Source organism: Antechinus flavipes, chromosome 4 (assembly GCF_016432865.1).
Source record: "Antechinus flavipes isolate AdamAnt ecotype Samford, QLD, Australia chromosome 4, AdamAnt_v2, whole genome shotgun sequence".
Classification (NCBI taxonomy): domain Eukaryota; kingdom Metazoa; phylum Chordata; class Mammalia; order Dasyuromorphia; family Dasyuridae; genus Antechinus; species Antechinus flavipes.
This window is the reverse complement of record NC_067401.1, coordinates 88,731,545-88,749,240: the sequence shown is the minus strand read 5'-3', so window position 1 is coordinate 88,749,240 and position 17,696 is coordinate 88,731,545. Positions and strand designations below refer to the sequence as shown.

The window sequence follows — 17,696 nt, the reverse complement described above, 5'->3', positions numbered from 1 at the left end:
GAATTAGAAATTAAGAGGATGCCTAGTAATTGGGGAAGGGTTAAAAATTTATGGTAGATAAGTAAGATGTATTACTAATGTGCTATAAGAAATGATAAGCAGGATGTCTTCAGAAAAATCTGGGAAGACTTACATGAATTGATACAAAATTAAATGAGGAGAACATTGTATATAGTAAGCAATATTGTAAAATGATCAGCTGGATGATCAACTAAGCAATACAATGATCCAATATGATTACAAAGGATTTATGATGAAAAATGCCATCCAACTCCAGAGAAAGAATTGAGAAGTCTGAAAGCAAATCAAAGCATACTTTTTTAATTTTCTTTTTTTAAAATTTTCTTGTTTTCTTTTGTAACATGGCTAATAGGAAAATGTTTTAATGATTGCACATATATAATTTATAGCAAATTTCTTGCCTTCTCAAAGAATGGCAAAGGAAGAAAGGGAGGAAGAAAATTTAGAGTTCGGAATTATTAAAAATGGATGTAAAAATTGTTTTTACATGTAATTGAGAAAAATTAAATTAAGAAAGCAATAAGCTACATTATTAGGCAGAGCATTGGCAATACTTATTAATATGAATACCCATAGAATTCTCAAATTTTCTATGGAAAGTTTGTATTTTATAAATAAATATGTGTCACTAAGCCAGCTGAGGGTGTTATTTACATTGTTATTGCAAAAGGTGAAAATAGGCGATTCTAAAAAAGCACTCAAATAATCTCTTGACGTTTTCATGTGTATTTTTTACACAAGCACATGTACTAAATCTTATTCTAAAATAATAAAAACAAATAAACAAAGTCTTCTGTTCTTAACTTTCTTCTCCCACTTACACATAACAAAAAGCTGTGAGTATAAGACTCATTCTCAACATGAGCTTGACTCGTCAGGAAAAAATTTTACATGATTTCAGATCCCAGGAAAGGAATTTTAGATTTGCTGTCTACTACTTTCAGTATGTATGTGATTATGGAGATTCTTTTTTTGGACCAAACACCACTTGCAAGGACATGTTTTTTAATGCACATAATTTGTGCAAATAAAATATAGAAATAAGTAGAAAAAAAATTTCAAAGTGATTGAAGTACATAACCCTAAGATTTTAGTTCTTCATCAATTAAATAAAGTCAGCAAAGCATGCACATGGGGAGATCCATTTTTTTTCATGTTTTGAACTCAAAGAACCAACTCAGCTTGAATTCAAAAAAATTCTAAGTACAAGGGAGTTTGAGCTCATAGATAATATAGAATACCATCTCTCTCCTCACACTTTCATTTAGTTGCAACCAGCAAATAGCCAATTTCAAAAGCTTTCCCCTTCCTCCAAAAGATATTTATAAGTGAATCCAAGGTACTGATATCCTCAATTTTCCCTGGGAGATCCTCAAATTAAACCACAGAGAAGCCCCATTTCAGTGCTAAGAGAAATTAGCCAATGGGAGTTTTGTTTTTTTTTTTTTCTTTAAGTCTGTCTTATTTATTTCCCTGATGCTTAGTACAGTACCTGATATATGGTAAGTATCTAGTAATTTTTTATTCATTCATTCTATATTTCTTACTCTCTAATGCTTGGATATTTTGAACCAAATTATGTCTTGACTATTTAGATTCCTAACTTTTTTGCTATTCTGACTTCTAACCTGGATGCTCATTAGTTTCATTTTCTTGGGTCCTCCTGATTCTGGTATCAAACTGGTGATTTCTGTTTCACGATTGTGGAAAAGCATATTATGTCAGTTAGCTAATTTTATTTTTATTTTTCAGAGATAGCTCTCTCATTAACTACAAGATAAAAAGTTCTCCAGCAGACACTCTGAATTTTCAGTGAATATACCCCATTCTTTATTTGCAATAATACAAGTAAGAATGTTATTTTTTTTCTTTCTTCCTTAATTACATTTAAACACAATCCTCTAAAAAGCAATAGATCAGGCCCCTGGCACATTTGCCTCTTTATCCAATATCTTTAAAGTGCACAATGTGGAACAACATTATAAGACTGACAGGTCTCCCAAACAATTTTATTAAAAAGTCAAGAGCAGCAAAGTTTGTGTTAGTTATTCAGGTTTTCTGAAAAGTGGTCAAGAAGAATTTCTTTTCTTTAGATGATGAGACTTCAGTTGTATCCATAAAGTATTCATTAAGATTACTGATATCAAAGTTTGTACCAAAACCTACCATTCCTAAAAGACTTTAAAAGAGGTACAAATGTCATCAACAGATATAAATAGGAAACCCAAGATATTACATATGGGACAAAGCTCATCAATAGTTACTTTGCCATAGAGAAGTCACATTGTCATTATAGAAAGGAAAAAATAATGGATTGTGGGAAAGAAGACTGAGAAAAATCATTCTCTCAGGAAAGATTAAGAGAGAAGCATATTCTTGCCTTAGTATGTGAGATACTCCTGGGTAAAATGGAAAGAAGCTTGCCAAATAATTGAGAACATAGTGATATCTTTTAATGGATACACATTTCCAGATAGAACATACAGACCTGACAGTTATAAACTAGATTCCTTTTCCCAATAACCCTTCTCAGTGGAGTACAAAGTAGTGATCAGCACAGCACCTGATGATTTCAGTATATTATTCATAATGAGTATTGTGTAGTTAAATCATCAGTAACTATTTAAGCAGTGGATCCCTGATGTTCCCAGCAGGTCTATAACTTCAGGACTATGAAATATTATATTCTGATAAGGAGAAACAATTTTTAACTTTGATGAGCTTAAATAAAAGGTAGCAAAAGCCTCTGATGAAATATTAGGATTCTTCCAACAGACTATAAATTCCTGAAGGGCAAGGACTATGTTTTATTTAAATGGATTTATTTGCTACTTTTGTTGTTTTAATTATTTGCTCTCTCCCTAAAACCATCCCCTCTTCTAAATATCCCCATTTCTCTAGAGGATGTCACCATCCTTTCAGTCACTCAGGTTTACAACCTCAAAAACATTCTCAAAGCACCCCCCCTCCATCATACTCTTTACCTTATCCACGGAGAAGCCATGTTAATTTTTACCATCATACTATGTCTCCCATCTGTTCCCTTTTCTTCCTTTACCCAGACAGTACCATATACAAAGCATAAATTCCCATCACCTGTCTCCTGGAATATTGCAATATCCTTCTAACTGATTTTCCTAATTCTAGCCTCTCTTAGACATCCTCCATATGTTTGCCAAAGTTTTTTTTCCCCTAAAGGGCAGGTCTAACCTCCTAATTTCTTCCCCTTCTCAAATTTAGGTGGCCTCTTATTATCTCTAAGAGCAAATATAGACTCTTCTGATTGGCATTAAGCCCTTCACATCCCAGCTCCAACCCACCTTACAAGCCTTATTATACATTTTACTCCCCTTCACATATGTTACAGTCCAAACAAACTGGTCTTACTATTTCCATGTCCTGTCTTTGTGCCTGAAATGTACTCCCAACTGAGAGAAAGATGTGTGAGAGAGAGAAAAGAGAGAGACAGAGAAAGAGACATACAGAGAGAGATATGTGAGAGACACAGAGACAAAGACACAGAGAGAGATATACCATGGCTCTTTCTTCTAGAATCAGGCTTAATTTAACTCGGTTCCTATAGTGCAATGATCTTATTCATTCCTTTCACCAAGAACTGAAAAGAATAGAGAAGCCAAGGATGGCCTATTTCCTGGAGTCATGTAGCGTCAGAGGCAAAAAGATTAAGATCCCAGGACCTCTTCCTTTAGAATATAGTTTCTCACCAAATACTATGAATGAGAGTTACCAAAGGCAAAGAGAGCCATGGCAGAGTTGCTATGGCCTTCTGAATGCTGCCATAGCCAAAAAGCTTCCCCTTAACCATATGGGTCACTGACCAGAACCAATATAGCTCCTCATTCTCCACAGGTCTTCTAGGCACTTTCTTTCCACATTACTAAAAAAAGACAGGGAGCAGACTTCTCAGCTGTTTTGCCATTGAGATTCCCTATCCTAGGGTTTTGTTCATTTGCAAAGGCCCCATTATATTTGTATGTACTTACTTGTACATACTTGCATGTTTACCTGAAATCTTTCCTAATGTAAACTCTTTGAGGGCAAGAATTTTCAATTTTGTCTATTTTCTCAGTGCCTACTATTATATCTGTCTTAATAGTAACTCCAAAAAATTGTTGATTGATTATGGAAGAGTTGTAATAACCAACAATTGAGCTAAATAAACATACTCAAAAGTTTTTGTGAGATCTTTATGATCTTTTGCAATATTAAAGAATAAGGAAGGACTGGAAATTTGGATGATTTGCTTGAAGCTATTATTTAAAAAAGAAGAAGAAGAAGCAATAGCAGAAACAACAGAAGAAGTAATAAGCCAAAAATAATGATGAACTATATTCAGGAGAACTCTCATCTTGCCAAGTAGTGATTGATTACATTTTAATTTTTCTGAATCTTTACTTAAAGACTGAGTTGCTTAGGTTATGTGTATTATAAAGTTGTTTGCTTTTCCTTCCAGCAGTCACAGATAAATGAAGGACATGTTATGTAGGGGGGAATCACACCATAGCAGTATGAGTAAGAGCAAGATGAAAGGATAAGAAAGGAATATCCAAATCAAACACACAGTACAGGTGTGACAGTGAAGTTTATATTCTGGTTGATCCACAATGTGATACTACATCAAACCAAGAAAATTCATCAGCTGCTTGACAAACTATATACTTATATCTGAGTATTAGTTGCAACATAGTTGTTAGAGGCTAACAGATTTAATAACCACATTAAGAATAAAGTATTAAAACCAGTTTTTTTAAGTCAATGCAGATTTATAATTTGAAGGCAAGTAGTCTAATCCATTGTGGATCTGAATAAGGTAATTATAAAACATCTTTAAAGAGGATTGTATAGCAATCTCTAATTATAAACTTCTAAGTAGTAAAATACAAGATCAAGATACTTTGATCATAGTCAGATGTTTTGAACAATTTATTTATTCACTGTGTGCCTCGTTTTACTCCTCTGTCCTGGAAGGGTCATAAATAGTGTTGTTGTTGTTGTTGTTGTTTTTAAGTGCTTCTCTGTCAGAGAGACAGTATAGTAAAGTAGACAGACAGTTCATCTCAAAATCAGGAACATTTGGGTTCAGATTCTACCTCTGACAAATACTGTATGACCTTGAACAAGTTATTTTATCTATCAATGCCATAACCAACTCTCTGTGCCACAGACTATGAGTGAGAAAGGGCACTCATAGTAATTTCCTGACTTGAAAGTTTCCTATATCAAAGAAATCACAGGTCCAGTCCTTATTCCTCTGAAAACACTACTGTGGGAACTAATGAGTTAATGGGAAGTGATGAATTGCTTTTATGTGAAAAGCAATTATCATCACATTATTAGCCTCTCAAACATTTTTCGGTTCATAGTTAAACTGAAGAATTATGCAATGTTAAAACAGTGGTATCTCCTCCTAAATCAGGTGTCTTTGTAATGAATGAATGAAGTTTATGTTACCCATATTCTTAGAAAAGAAGCCTCCTTCTGTATTTCAGAAATAGAAAAGAATGGAAAACAAGAGATCCAGTAATGGTGGGAGAAGAGGGAAAGGGGCAAACTGGATAAGATTTTAAAAATAAAAGCTTATTGCCAATCATCATGTAAGCCATATTTGAATATTATCTCAAATTGTAAAAGTGGCAGGTGACCGCTTAGAAAAAAAATTATAAACAACATTTTAGCTTCCTCTTTTATGTGAGAACAGTCATTTTATGAAAGGGTAAAATTTGTCATGAAATCTATAATATATTAACAGAGCATATGGAGATGAACAGTTCATTTCTTTTTTACCCTTCCAAAATAAGTGAATTAAGATACTTATTCAATAGGCATAGCATAAAGGGAAAAAATATATAACACATGCAAAAAAGGAACCATTATCCCAGAATAAGAATGCCAAACTCATTTTGTAACACATAGACTTTCTCTCTGAAAACTCTCCATTTGAAAAATTGTCACAAAATTCTGTGGGTTTTTCATTTTCTTTGAAAACATTTTGAGTAATTGTAAGGGATAAAATATTAACAAAGCACATTATTTCTAGGAGAGATACACACCTTCAGTGACTATAATCAACTATTATATCATTTCAAGTAATAATAGTTAAGAAATGCTGAGACTTTGTTACATATGCAAATGAAAAAATAAAACAAATATTTATTTCCACAATCATTATTAAATTATGACACATTATGAGTCATTAACAATCAGCAGGCAAAGGAACGGGATTCTACCAGTCTAATGCTCCAAACAATCAAAAATAATATCCATGGGGCAATTAATTTAATACATATTCCAATTTCCAAACTAAACCAAACAAAACTAAATGGTAAATAAAGAAGCTAAAGAGTGAGCCAACTTATAAGGTGGGGTCTATATCTGTGACAGATAAGATCATTCTCTTAGGTTACTAGATCTATTATTCCATTTGGTGTATCATTATTCAGGCATAAAACATAGTACTTTGGGATGTGAGAGCTATTTGGAAGCACAGATACTGAGAGCTAGCTGAAATTTCACAGGCTGGTCTGTGAGACCTGTTATGACTAGGCAGTCTATTTGTATTTAGTTTAGATAATTTGTCTAGTCTGTATTGTTTAGTCCTATTTGGGAGAGAATCAGGGTGGTTGCCCATAAAGTTCAGAGTAATATCCCTTTTCTAGCAGAGAATATTTATATATATAGTGTTACTCCTGGCATTTTCCTGCAACTAGAGAGAAGTAGAAATCATGTCAGTTCTGTTTTGTCTGACCTACATCTGTGCTGAGAAGCAGTTCTTCAGATAGCAAGAGGAAATAAGTCAGGAAGATCCTCACAAAAATTATTCTATCAAGAAGTCATTTCTATCATTCCCACAGTTGAACTAGTCCCTTTCTTCCATAAAACTTATAACATAATATCCTTTTCTACACAACTTGTAATATCTATCAAGGATTCTACCTGCTCCAGGGTCCTGTAAGACAGAGAAGAAAGAGAACTGCACTTGGAGCTTATCTGTAACTAAAATTCTGGCTTTGGAAATTTACTACATGTGTTATGAAGCTGCTTTATCTTTTGGGTGCTTAGTTGTCTTTTCTGTAAAAATAAGACTTAACTGGAGTTATCTTTTAGGTAACTTCCAGTTTTAAATTCTATGATTTCAGTTTTCTTCCCAACTACTTGAAGTTTTTTGCTTTTTCTTGTCAAGAAAAGGATAGGCTACATGCTTGTCTGAATGGATACTGTCCAATAAATCTGAGGAGAAATATTCATTTAACAACTGCTTCAAATGAAACATTTGAAACATTCCTTCAATGTATATGGTGGTTATTCTTTCATTAAACAAATGTCTATAATTTGGCTTCAAATTAGGGAATAGAAGTTGGACTGAGATAGAGTATAGTCCAGATTCATCATCTGGTCCATTCACTCCTCCTCTTTTTTCTCTGTAACTTCATATTTAATATAAGTGCGTTGGATTAAGTGATCACTAATGTTTCTTTCAATTATAATATACTGTGATTCTGTGCTCAAAGCATTATGAGCATTCAGGGTCATTCACTTTTACATTCACCTCCTAAGCTTCTGTTCTAAATACTCTTTATAATGACATTAACCTGCAGATATTTTCAACTAATTTTGATACTATTTTACCAAATGAACACAATCAAGTCTATCAGTTTTTTCAAACAAAAACTGGCCACAGTTCCATCAAAAAAAATCTCCATGTGAAAACAGGTCCAAAATTTTATTTCAATTCTGAGGGTTCCTAGAATCATTTCCTTAAGAAGGGGCAAGAAGAGAGAGACATAAGAACCTCGACTTGCCAAGTATAGATTCCAAATTTGGCCAGCTAACTATCTTTGGAGCACAGGCCCTTTTCATGTTCCCTCCAATAGTTTGATAATCTTAGAATCAATGTCATATTCTGATGTAATGTGGTAATGGTAAGTACACATTCCTTATGTTTAAGAGGGGAAAGCCATTGTGCTCCTCTCTATGAGTATCCCCTCATTTCAACACAGAAAATCTAATTTGTTCCAAATATGATATTAATTTTTAAATTAAATAATTCATTCATTCATTTTATTGAGTACCCATTATACTGAAATCACTATAATAGTCATTGTGTAGATAATAAAGATGGAAGATATAATATAAGTAACTTTCTCTCTAGAGCTCAAAATCTAGGCAGGAAGGAGATAATTTAAAAAAAAAACATAACCCAATAGAAGACAAGATGTGAAAAGTATCATAAATAGTACAACAAAAGTGAAGTGAAGGTTTTTATTTCTCTCCACAAATCCAGGTAATAGAATTTGCTCTTGATGAGTATTAAAAGTTCAAATTTCCTGGACACTTACAGTAGTATATTAATCCCTTACCAGTTTGACATACATACATACATACACATACATGTGCACACATTTACATATATCAATATTATATATGCATGAGTACATATGTATATATACATATTAAGGAGTATGTGGTATGGAAAGTTTAGGAGATTCTTTTCTGATACTAAAACGAACTCTACAGGTCTGAGATTCTTCTTATGATTGATGTTTTCAGAGAATTCAATAACTTGTCTTCCATTCATTATGAAGTTTCACTGTAAGTGGTAATATCCATGAAGTTGAAAGCACAGATGTAAAACTGAAGTCTGGGAATTCACTATGAAAACTGTCTATCAAGTCACCAATGTCCCAAGTTTCTAAGTTGATTGAATTGGACACAAGGGAAAAATGATTTTTTTTAAAAAACTGCTTAATTTTTTTTTTTTACATTTCCTTAGGCAAGTGGTAGGGGAATTTAGGACTACTTCTTTTGAAAAACTGGAGCACTAGCTATATCATACACAATTATTTTATAATTAGGTTGACATTATGTTAAAATGGAAATCACTATAACCCTGACATTCAAATGTCTTTTCATTGGTGGCATAAAAATTAGAATCCCTGCCAATTATTTGAATTGTTATTTTCAACAATCCTATCTTTTAAATGAACATTATAAATTCAGGTATTGAATATTTCAATCACCATATATTTCAGTATTTTTATAACATATTCCATTGTTCATGCAAACTAAAAATACTGATTTTGACAACTCAAAAGAACTATTAAAACTATTAGAAGTCAACAAAATCCCTAGATAGATTGTTATTAATTTCTGTACTTTCCTCTGACCTATTAGAAGGGAAAGATTGGAGGTGGGAAGATAAGGGGATAAAAAAAATCAGGTTATAAGTCCTTATCTAAATCCTACAAACAACAATGACTATTATAAAAACTAAGGGCAAGGAAAGAGCTCATCCACTGAGGACCTTCCTGTACTGAACTCAAGTTAATTATTATCCAATGTTCATCACCATATTATCATTTGGAAAGAGTTCCATCTGGTTTCTGTGGGTGGAAATATCACAGACCATTGTCCTATCCTACCACAATGTAAATATTGGTAGCAATATTTTACTAAGGGAAAAATAGGTCTCAATCAATTTTATTAAAACTTGAACTATTTGAAGCTATTCCTCTGTAGAGAAAGAAAAAAAGAAATCTCAAAGAAAGGTATTACTGTAGATTTAATTTACATTAATGAATATAGCTAAGGCTATGCCAAGAACAAGGAGAGTACTCCATACAGCCAAATCCCAAATCCCTTCCCCCTCCTAGCCTCTGCTAAATAGTTCACATCAGATTTTCTATCAGGCATCTAAATTCACTCATGTGAATTAGGAAAAAATTAAAAATCACCCTTTTCAAGTGTAAGAGTTATCTTGATTCTCCAATTGTAAGATTTAATAAAGGGCCTATGTCACATTGGAAGAAATATCTTTGCTAATTTTATTAACCCCTATAAGTCACACTCTACTTGCCCAAATCCTAAAGAAATTATTGCTATAAAGACTTCAAATATGATTAAACAAGTTTTGAAATATAAGAAATAGCATGGTCTAAAACTTTGCCAGTGTGATTAATTCCTCATCTAGAAGATAAAGGCTGGAAACAAACAAACAAACAAACACTGAGAACGAGAAAACACCCATTCAGTCCCAAGAAGATTAATGTGATCAGTTCTGACTGTAACAGTTTCTTTGAGAAATTAATCCTAATCATATCACTTTGAGATTGGCTATCCCTTCATAACCAGGAGCAGAATGGTTCCAGGAATGAATAGTTCTGATCTCATATAACATCTGAATCAAGCTAATAAGCAAAAAACTTTTTTACCCTCATCCATAACATCATTGGTTGATAACTACATTCAGTTGTTGTTTGGATTGTAAAATTGTACAAGCAGCCAAAGTCGTAAGTAATCCATGAACTCACTGTCCACTTCACTCTAAGGCTGGAACATTATCACATTCTTCATTTCACAGATGGTGAAAAAGAAGCACTGTATTGAACCTGCCTCACTCAAGTGCTTACAGAAAATCATAAATAGAGTTATGCACAGTAGAATAAAACTGTTGAATTTTAATTAATTCTCTTTTACTATCTCCTTAAGAAGATCAGATTTGACAGCATCTCTTCCTGGGAGTTGCCTTCATCTAAAAGTATTGCTGAAGACACTGAGATCAATGAAATTGAAGTGATAAATGTTGCACAAAAGTCTTGACTTTTGCTATTAAGATCTTAAAGATCTTTTGTTTTCTTTTTCAAAATCTACACTTGTGACAACTCATTTAATATCTAATACAAAAACTTCATTATCATCTCAAGGTTTGGTTAATGTTTATTTATTAACAAAAAAGATGAAAAGATGTGCTATTATGAAATTGGTAGTTCTATGTTTCAGAAAAGCATAGTAATCCTAGTAAAATATTGAATTAAGGAAACATTTTCAACTTGTTTCATAACAGCAGGAGCACAAACAGTTGGTGTAATGATATCAGAAATATATTGTTCATTTCTAGTGTGGTTCTCAGAGAAAAGCCAGGATTTCAGCTGCTATGAAATTTTGACATCATGCTCCTCAAGAAAATTATTATGGCAAATAATATGTCAGCTACTAGATTAGAAAGTGAAATGCAAGTGGGCAGCCTATCAGCCAAAGCCCATGCCATAAGACATCTTTGTTCCTCTGGAGTCTAGCCTAGCCATTCTATATAGTCGGTGTCATTTAGGGAGTTAGGGCAAAGTCTAGGAAGATCTTCGGAAATAATTCTATTCATATCAAGCTATAATGGAGCTCTAGAGATTGCCATTAATCCACATACCTTTGAAAGGCTGCAGTTTTCAGGGAAAGCCAAGGCTGATTGTCTCTCTTTAAGAGGATGTAAATATTACTACAATAACCAGCAGCTTGCCTGAATGGAGGCTCATGAGTCTTGGATGCATTTGAGTTTTATAAAATAATGACAACTTACATTTCTGCTTACATATATTTATTACAGTTTATATTTAATTTTTAAATTTCATTATTTTTTCTGGTCATGTATATACATTAACTTTTTTAATACACATTTCTTTGTGAATCATGTTTAGAGAGAAAAATCAGAACACAAGGAAAATATAGTTTCTGTTTTCAAAGAACACCACATAAATTATTCTATTCATGCTCATTAATCACTCTGAGATAGAGACTATAGTTATCATTATGTCCATTTCACAGATGAGGAAACTGAGGCTAACAGATTCCAACTGATTTGCCCATAATTCTCTTGACCATGTTTTTCCCATTAAACCACACTTTCTTTCAACATGTTTCCAAATAAATAATATCACATATCCTATCCTTATTCAAGAAAAGGCAGCATCAAAACAGGGAGAAATTGGTCAATAATGTCTGGCTTAGATTTTAAAAATACCTTATATATTCGTCTAGAACTTTACACTCTTCAAAATACCTAAAGACATTAGGACTACACATTATATACTGTTTGCTAGTACCAGTTTAGTTTAATTTTATAAAATAGTAATTGCTTTCTTTCAATTGCAGTATGTTTCTTTGCTTAGAAATTGAGCTTTGTGTTATTACATATTCTTCATAACACAAATTAGACTTTTGCCTTTAGATGAAAAAAATAAGCTCTGCAGTCTTTCCTAGATTGTGGATGACAACACTTTACTCTCTACATTGGAATAGTCATAAAGGAAAATTGGTCAAAAGGGAAGCAGCAACTACAAACATCCAATTATCTGAAATATTGCATGAGGCCTTCATGTGTTGCTTCACTTTCTTAACTACCCATTACTTCATCTTCTTCATGGGAACATTTTAACATTTTTGGGAGCCAGTCTTTGTAAGTAGCAATGAAAATGAAGTATAAATAACATACCCAAACATATTGGTATTCTGAGTAAAAATAATTATCACAACACTAGCTCACTAACCAAAATGTGACATATGGGAGCAAAAAGCACTGTGTGGTGCTGGCTATTTCTTGTTCAAAACACGCCTTCAAGAACTGTGTTGCAATAATGAAGTAAAAGTGGAAAATTGATGTGAGTCAGTATAACAGCAATTTACCTGTCCATTTCCTCTCCTGAAATAGAATGATAAACGGTGGTATCAGACTTTTCTTGAAATTCTTGCTTTTATTTCTTGATTAACAAGAATTTTCTATATAGAACTTATGAATCTATGATGGTAAAATAGTGGAAACACCATAACGTTTGCGCTCAACTTATGTCCTTCTGACTATTTCTGTCAGAGTACAAATGCTTCTCTGCTGCCAGAGAATATAGAGTCAAATATAAGCTAGAAGTATGTGGTAACTATATTTCCTGCTGTATTATTTACATATGCTTATTTTAATAACCAGTAGTTATTAAACAGAATGTGCCTTTATTTTCTAGTTTGTATTTTGTTTTGTAGTTAACATTATCTAACAATTAGAAGTTGAGAAACAAATCACATCTAAAACACATATGCACATAATGTATGTGTGTGTATAAAATACCACTAGACAACCAGAGAAAATCCAGAAATATTAGTGATTAAGATTGACACATATAACATGGCTACTAAAAAAAAATTCTTGTAGAGGCAAATTCTATGTACTGTTAAAACTCAACAATGAATTAAAGAAATCAATCAATGAAGAAGGTAGGTCATGATGGTTATAGTCATGCCTATATCACTTATGAAAGTTTGGAAAATTGGTATTTTACTCTGCTTTCTCAGAATTCATCAATTTCTATCCATTAAGAAAAAATAATATATGAGATGATATAAATAATTTTTTTATTTTAAAATTAACACTCAATTAATTCTCAAACTATCTTCATATCTTTTAATCATGTAATATTTGTATGGGAAAAGATAGCTGAGATGTTTTTTTTTTTAATTTGCACCTTTAATGTCCGAAGAGAAGACAAAAAAATTGAATTTATTTCAGTCCCCCAAAAGCAACTTTTTGATTAAACTTTAAAGTCAAGTTTTAAAATCCAAACTTTTGCATTCTATGCATCTAAATATCCTTGGTAATATTGTATAATTCAGGCATTCTTTAAAGTGCTAGCCTTAGTTGAAACAAGGAAAAAAGGAAGAAGGAAGGAAGGAAGAAAGGAAGGAAGGAAGGAAGGAAGGAAGGAAGGAAGGAAGGAAGGAAGGAAGGAAGGAAGGAAGGAAGGAAGGAAGGAAGGAAGGAAGGAAGGAAAAGAAACTTTCAAATATATTCTATAATATACCTTCAAGAAAGATTGTTGGTATTTAAAGGGTATTTCCACCCAGCACATAACAAAATAGGCTGAAAGGATGGTTGCACCCAATATAAACTACTTAAATTCCAAATGGATTTTACTTTGTTTGATTTGTCCAGACTGAGGCAAAATATTTCTTAATTTCAGTCTTTTACTTTGTAGATTCAGCTGTTCCCGTACCCAGTCTAAACATATATACTGCATATAAAGCATAATGATGTTTGAAATAGTGGAGAAAGAAATAGTTCATTAACTTTGCCATAATATCAATATTTCTCTGCATCAGAAGAACAATTATAACTATTTCCAAAAACTTTTCCCCACTTTTTATTGGTCTAATGAGCTAAAAGACAAATTCTAGTGTAGGTAGCATTAAACCTGATATAATTTTCAAATTCTCATTTGTACTCAGCTTTGATAATGCCTCGGTAAAGCATACTTATTCTCTCTTGCATTGCTTAGATTTTTAAAATTATTTTTATATTCAAGATAGTTGTCTCTTTATCTTTGTTAATTTAAGTTTACATTTTAAAGCATTTCCCACAATAAGTACTCAAATAAAATATTCTAAAATAACAACAGCATAAAATGCAATGGTAAACATACTGGAGGGAGGAGTTAGATACTGTTTCCTTATTTTATTAAGATTTGTGATTATATGTGAAATGGAGTCTTCTAAACAACTCTTCTTAAATGTACATAGTCATCAAATACATTTTCATCATTGTAGTTCAAGGTCTAGAAGCTTGTTGCTGATATCATTCCTAAATAATGAGTAGAACTGTCAAATATTTTTTGGCATCAAAAGTTCTTTTTGTTTTTTCATAATATATTCAGGGTCATAGAAAATCAATCTCTACAAGCAAGATAAAATTAACACAAGAACAAAATGATCATTTGCTTCAATCTAATATCAAGTACAAAGATTACTTGGTTTAATAAATAAAAATAACTCATTTTCACATCCATACAGATGCCAGAAATTTTATACTTTAATTGATCACCATAAAGCTGCAACCTAGTCTATATTTACTCCTAGAATTAAAACACTGAATATACTGTACATTTGCTAACATTTGAAATACTAAGGGTGATTATGACAGAGATAAAAGAATTGTTATGTGACTAATAATAATTATGTGTACTCCTCTAAAAAAGTTGGAATGTAATAATCTGCAGTTATCATGGTAACAAATAAGTTGATGAAAAACATGCAGAAAAACCTAATAATCAGCACATTTACTTCATTTTGTGTTAATAGAATTACTATTGAACAATAATATCATCTATTACTTTTGGCAAAATATTTTTCACATCTTTACTAGTTATTTCACTTACCTATACTCCTTACTAAGAAGACTAAACAAAAAGAATTAAATAAATGTCAGAAGTATCCCTTTACTCAAAGAAAAGAAGAAACCCTTACCTTTCTGTACACAAGCATGTTGGGTGATTCATCAGCCACCCCATTACTGCTCTGTCCATAATTATTTCCCTGTGCCATGTCACCCCAAATCAGATAGGCTCTTAAATAATGGAATTTTCAACTTGCCACTGAAAAAAGTAAGAGAGATCCCAATAAGATTTTTATCATTCACAAATGGTGAATATTTGACCCTTTCTATTTTCATTCTTTCAAAAGTCATTCATACAAAAACTAACTTTAGAATATTTCCACTCTGTCACTTCGGTAGAAGAATACACTAAAAATTTAATAAACTACAGCATTAACATAGCTACAACATACAGAATCAAGCTTTAAGTAACCTTAGGGATTATGAATGCCTACCACTTGGATCAGACACGTTCAGCTGATTTCTATTTTAATTGAGACTTTTAAAAAGAGGAATTACTTGAAGAAGTACTGAATGGTCACATTATGGGGGAAAAAAATTCCTCTAATTACTGAAAAGGAGGATCTTTTTAAAATTACAACCAATTGCATTTCCACTTGATTTTATTTCCCAAAACGGTTTGTAGGACAATACACAAAAAACATCATCCTTTCGACTGCCCCCCTCCTCCACAGTGCTTCTCAGGTGCCTGCTCTACCCTAGGCATATAAATAATAGACCCATATTCCTGTGCAATTCACTAGCACGTGTATTTTCTGTTTTTACATCTGGGGTTCCTATAGGGAGAGAAATAAAGCACATTTCTGCTTGTCCTGGTCACCTAGTTTCACTTTATCTTAGTGTCAGCTATTTGTTCTTTTTTTGCCCCACACTACTTTAAAAGAAGTCGGAGCACAGTCTAGTTAATTTTTTGCAGGAAAACATTAGAATGTGCCACAACCACAACACGGATTCGGCAACCAAGGAGGAGAAAACATTTCCGACGGCTACCTGGGCAATTATCAGTAGAAACCAAACTGTCAGAGCAATCAACAAAGGAGGAGACAAACAACCAACCCCCAAATCTCTTTGCTTGACTTGATCACGGAAGCAGCAAATGGCAGGCGAGTCTGTTTGCCCTGCAATGAAGTCGCCAAAGCCCAAGCCAGTGCTTTCAGAACCGTGGACAGCGCCACAGAAGGCGGCAACAGCAGTCCCTGAGAGAAAGCTATAGACTCAGCAGTAGCCGCCTCCCAACGCACAGCAAACGTACTCGCTTCACATAGTGCCAGATTGAGGAAGGGGGTGGAGGGGGTGGGAGAAACAGGGAGGGCTCCTCTATTTCCTTTCCCTCCTCCCCTCTTACCACCTTGTATTTACCTCCTCGGCCAAGGTCACGGCACCGCGGTGTCTCCTTTCTGGTGCGCACTGGGTGCAGTTGAGTGTCAGCTAGCAACAAACGGAGGAGCAATGCAATGAACCTTCATCACACAGAAAATGCAGAACCGCGCTGCTCCTGGTGCTGCGACCTCCTCTCCTCGTGCCCCTCCCTCCCAGCAACCCTCTTCAGCTGGCTTTGCAGGAACAGCTCCAGCAGCTCTCTCAGTTCCTTCGTTCACTCGCTTGCTCCCTTTTCCTCAGGACTGGTAAAGCGAGCGCGTGCAGGAGCTTGAGACGCCCTGGCCTGTGCGCGCGACAGCCCGGGGCAGGGAGGAGGCGAGGAGGGAAGAGAATAGTCACGTGGACGAGCGGAGCGTCCAAAGGTGCTGGTTCTGGTTGGCGTGGCTGCTGCTGCCTCTGCCGCCCGCCGCCTGCCTGCCTTCCCTCTCTACACCACCTTTCCCTTTAAGTAGGAAATGGGCTAGAAACCCATTGAAGCGCGTTTCTGCTCTGCTCGTCTTCTTCAGTTCTTTCTCTTGCTATCTTTGCTTTTAATACTGTAAGAAGTAATGGAGATCCGTGCTGTTGAGAGCAAACAGCAAAGAAAGGAAATGGCTTTAGGCATGAAGGGCTCAATCCAACTGGTAGTTTTTCTTTCTAACTTGATGTGGGAGTGCTCAGGTAGGATTCGAAGTTAATCGACTGCATTACTGTTACTATTATTTTTAATATATACAATTTCTCACATGTGATACATTAATCCTTTCTGCCAGCCTCCAGATCGGGAGACACCCGGGTTGTGAGGAGGGTGGGGGTAGAAAAGACTACGGACTGATCTAATCCAGTTTCCTTGAAGCAATCCAGGCTTCCTAAAAAGTAGAATGAAAATAAAGTAATTTTGGTCAATTTAAAAGTGAGTATCCTGTTACCTGTGAAAAACATTCTAGAATATTTATCTTAATTTTTGACTACGCAAAGTAAGTTTCTCCCCCCGCATACACTTCATTTCATCCCGACTTTCCACCACTTCTAAAACATTCAAGAGGTGGGGGAAGGAGAAACCGTGGGATGATTCATCAGGATTCTTTCCAATTGATTGTCATTAACTCTTCTGCAAGAGCTACTACAGAATGAATGTATGTCTGACTTCTTAAGGAAAAAAAAATAGGAGAAAATGCATTCTTCAAAAAATAGGAGACGAGCGTAATAATGATTCCTGACAAAATTACAGAAAGAATGATTTTAAAATATGGTTTGTAATATTGTGGCAGAGGAATGATGACTCCAGAGCAGCAGAGGTTCTTTAAGAATAATG

General features: G+C 34.0%; 1 protein-coding gene across 10 annotated transcripts in view; it reads right to left on the bottom strand.

Annotated features, from left to right (window-relative positions):
• The window catches only part of RGS7 (regulator of G protein signaling 7), a 677,137-nt gene extending 660,129 nt beyond the window's left edge, over nt 1–17,008 (bottom strand). For 3 of the 10 annotated variants that reach the window (XM_051993519.1, XM_051993521.1, XM_051993524.1), the window contains exons 1-2: nt 16,382–16,691; nt 15,094–15,221 (exon numbers count right to left, since the gene is read on the bottom strand). In XM_051993519.1, the coding sequence (XP_051849479.1) occupies nt 15,094–15,171 (78 nt within the window). In that variant the 5' untranslated portion in view covers nt 15,172–15,221; nt 16,382–16,691. Of the gene's footprint in view, nt 1–15,093; nt 15,222–16,381 lie in introns of all 10 variants that reach the window. The other 7 variants (XM_051993522.1, XM_051993525.1, XM_051993520.1 and 4 more) reach the window with 7 other exon arrangements.
• Nucleotides 17,009–17,696: the final 688 nt, after the last annotated feature.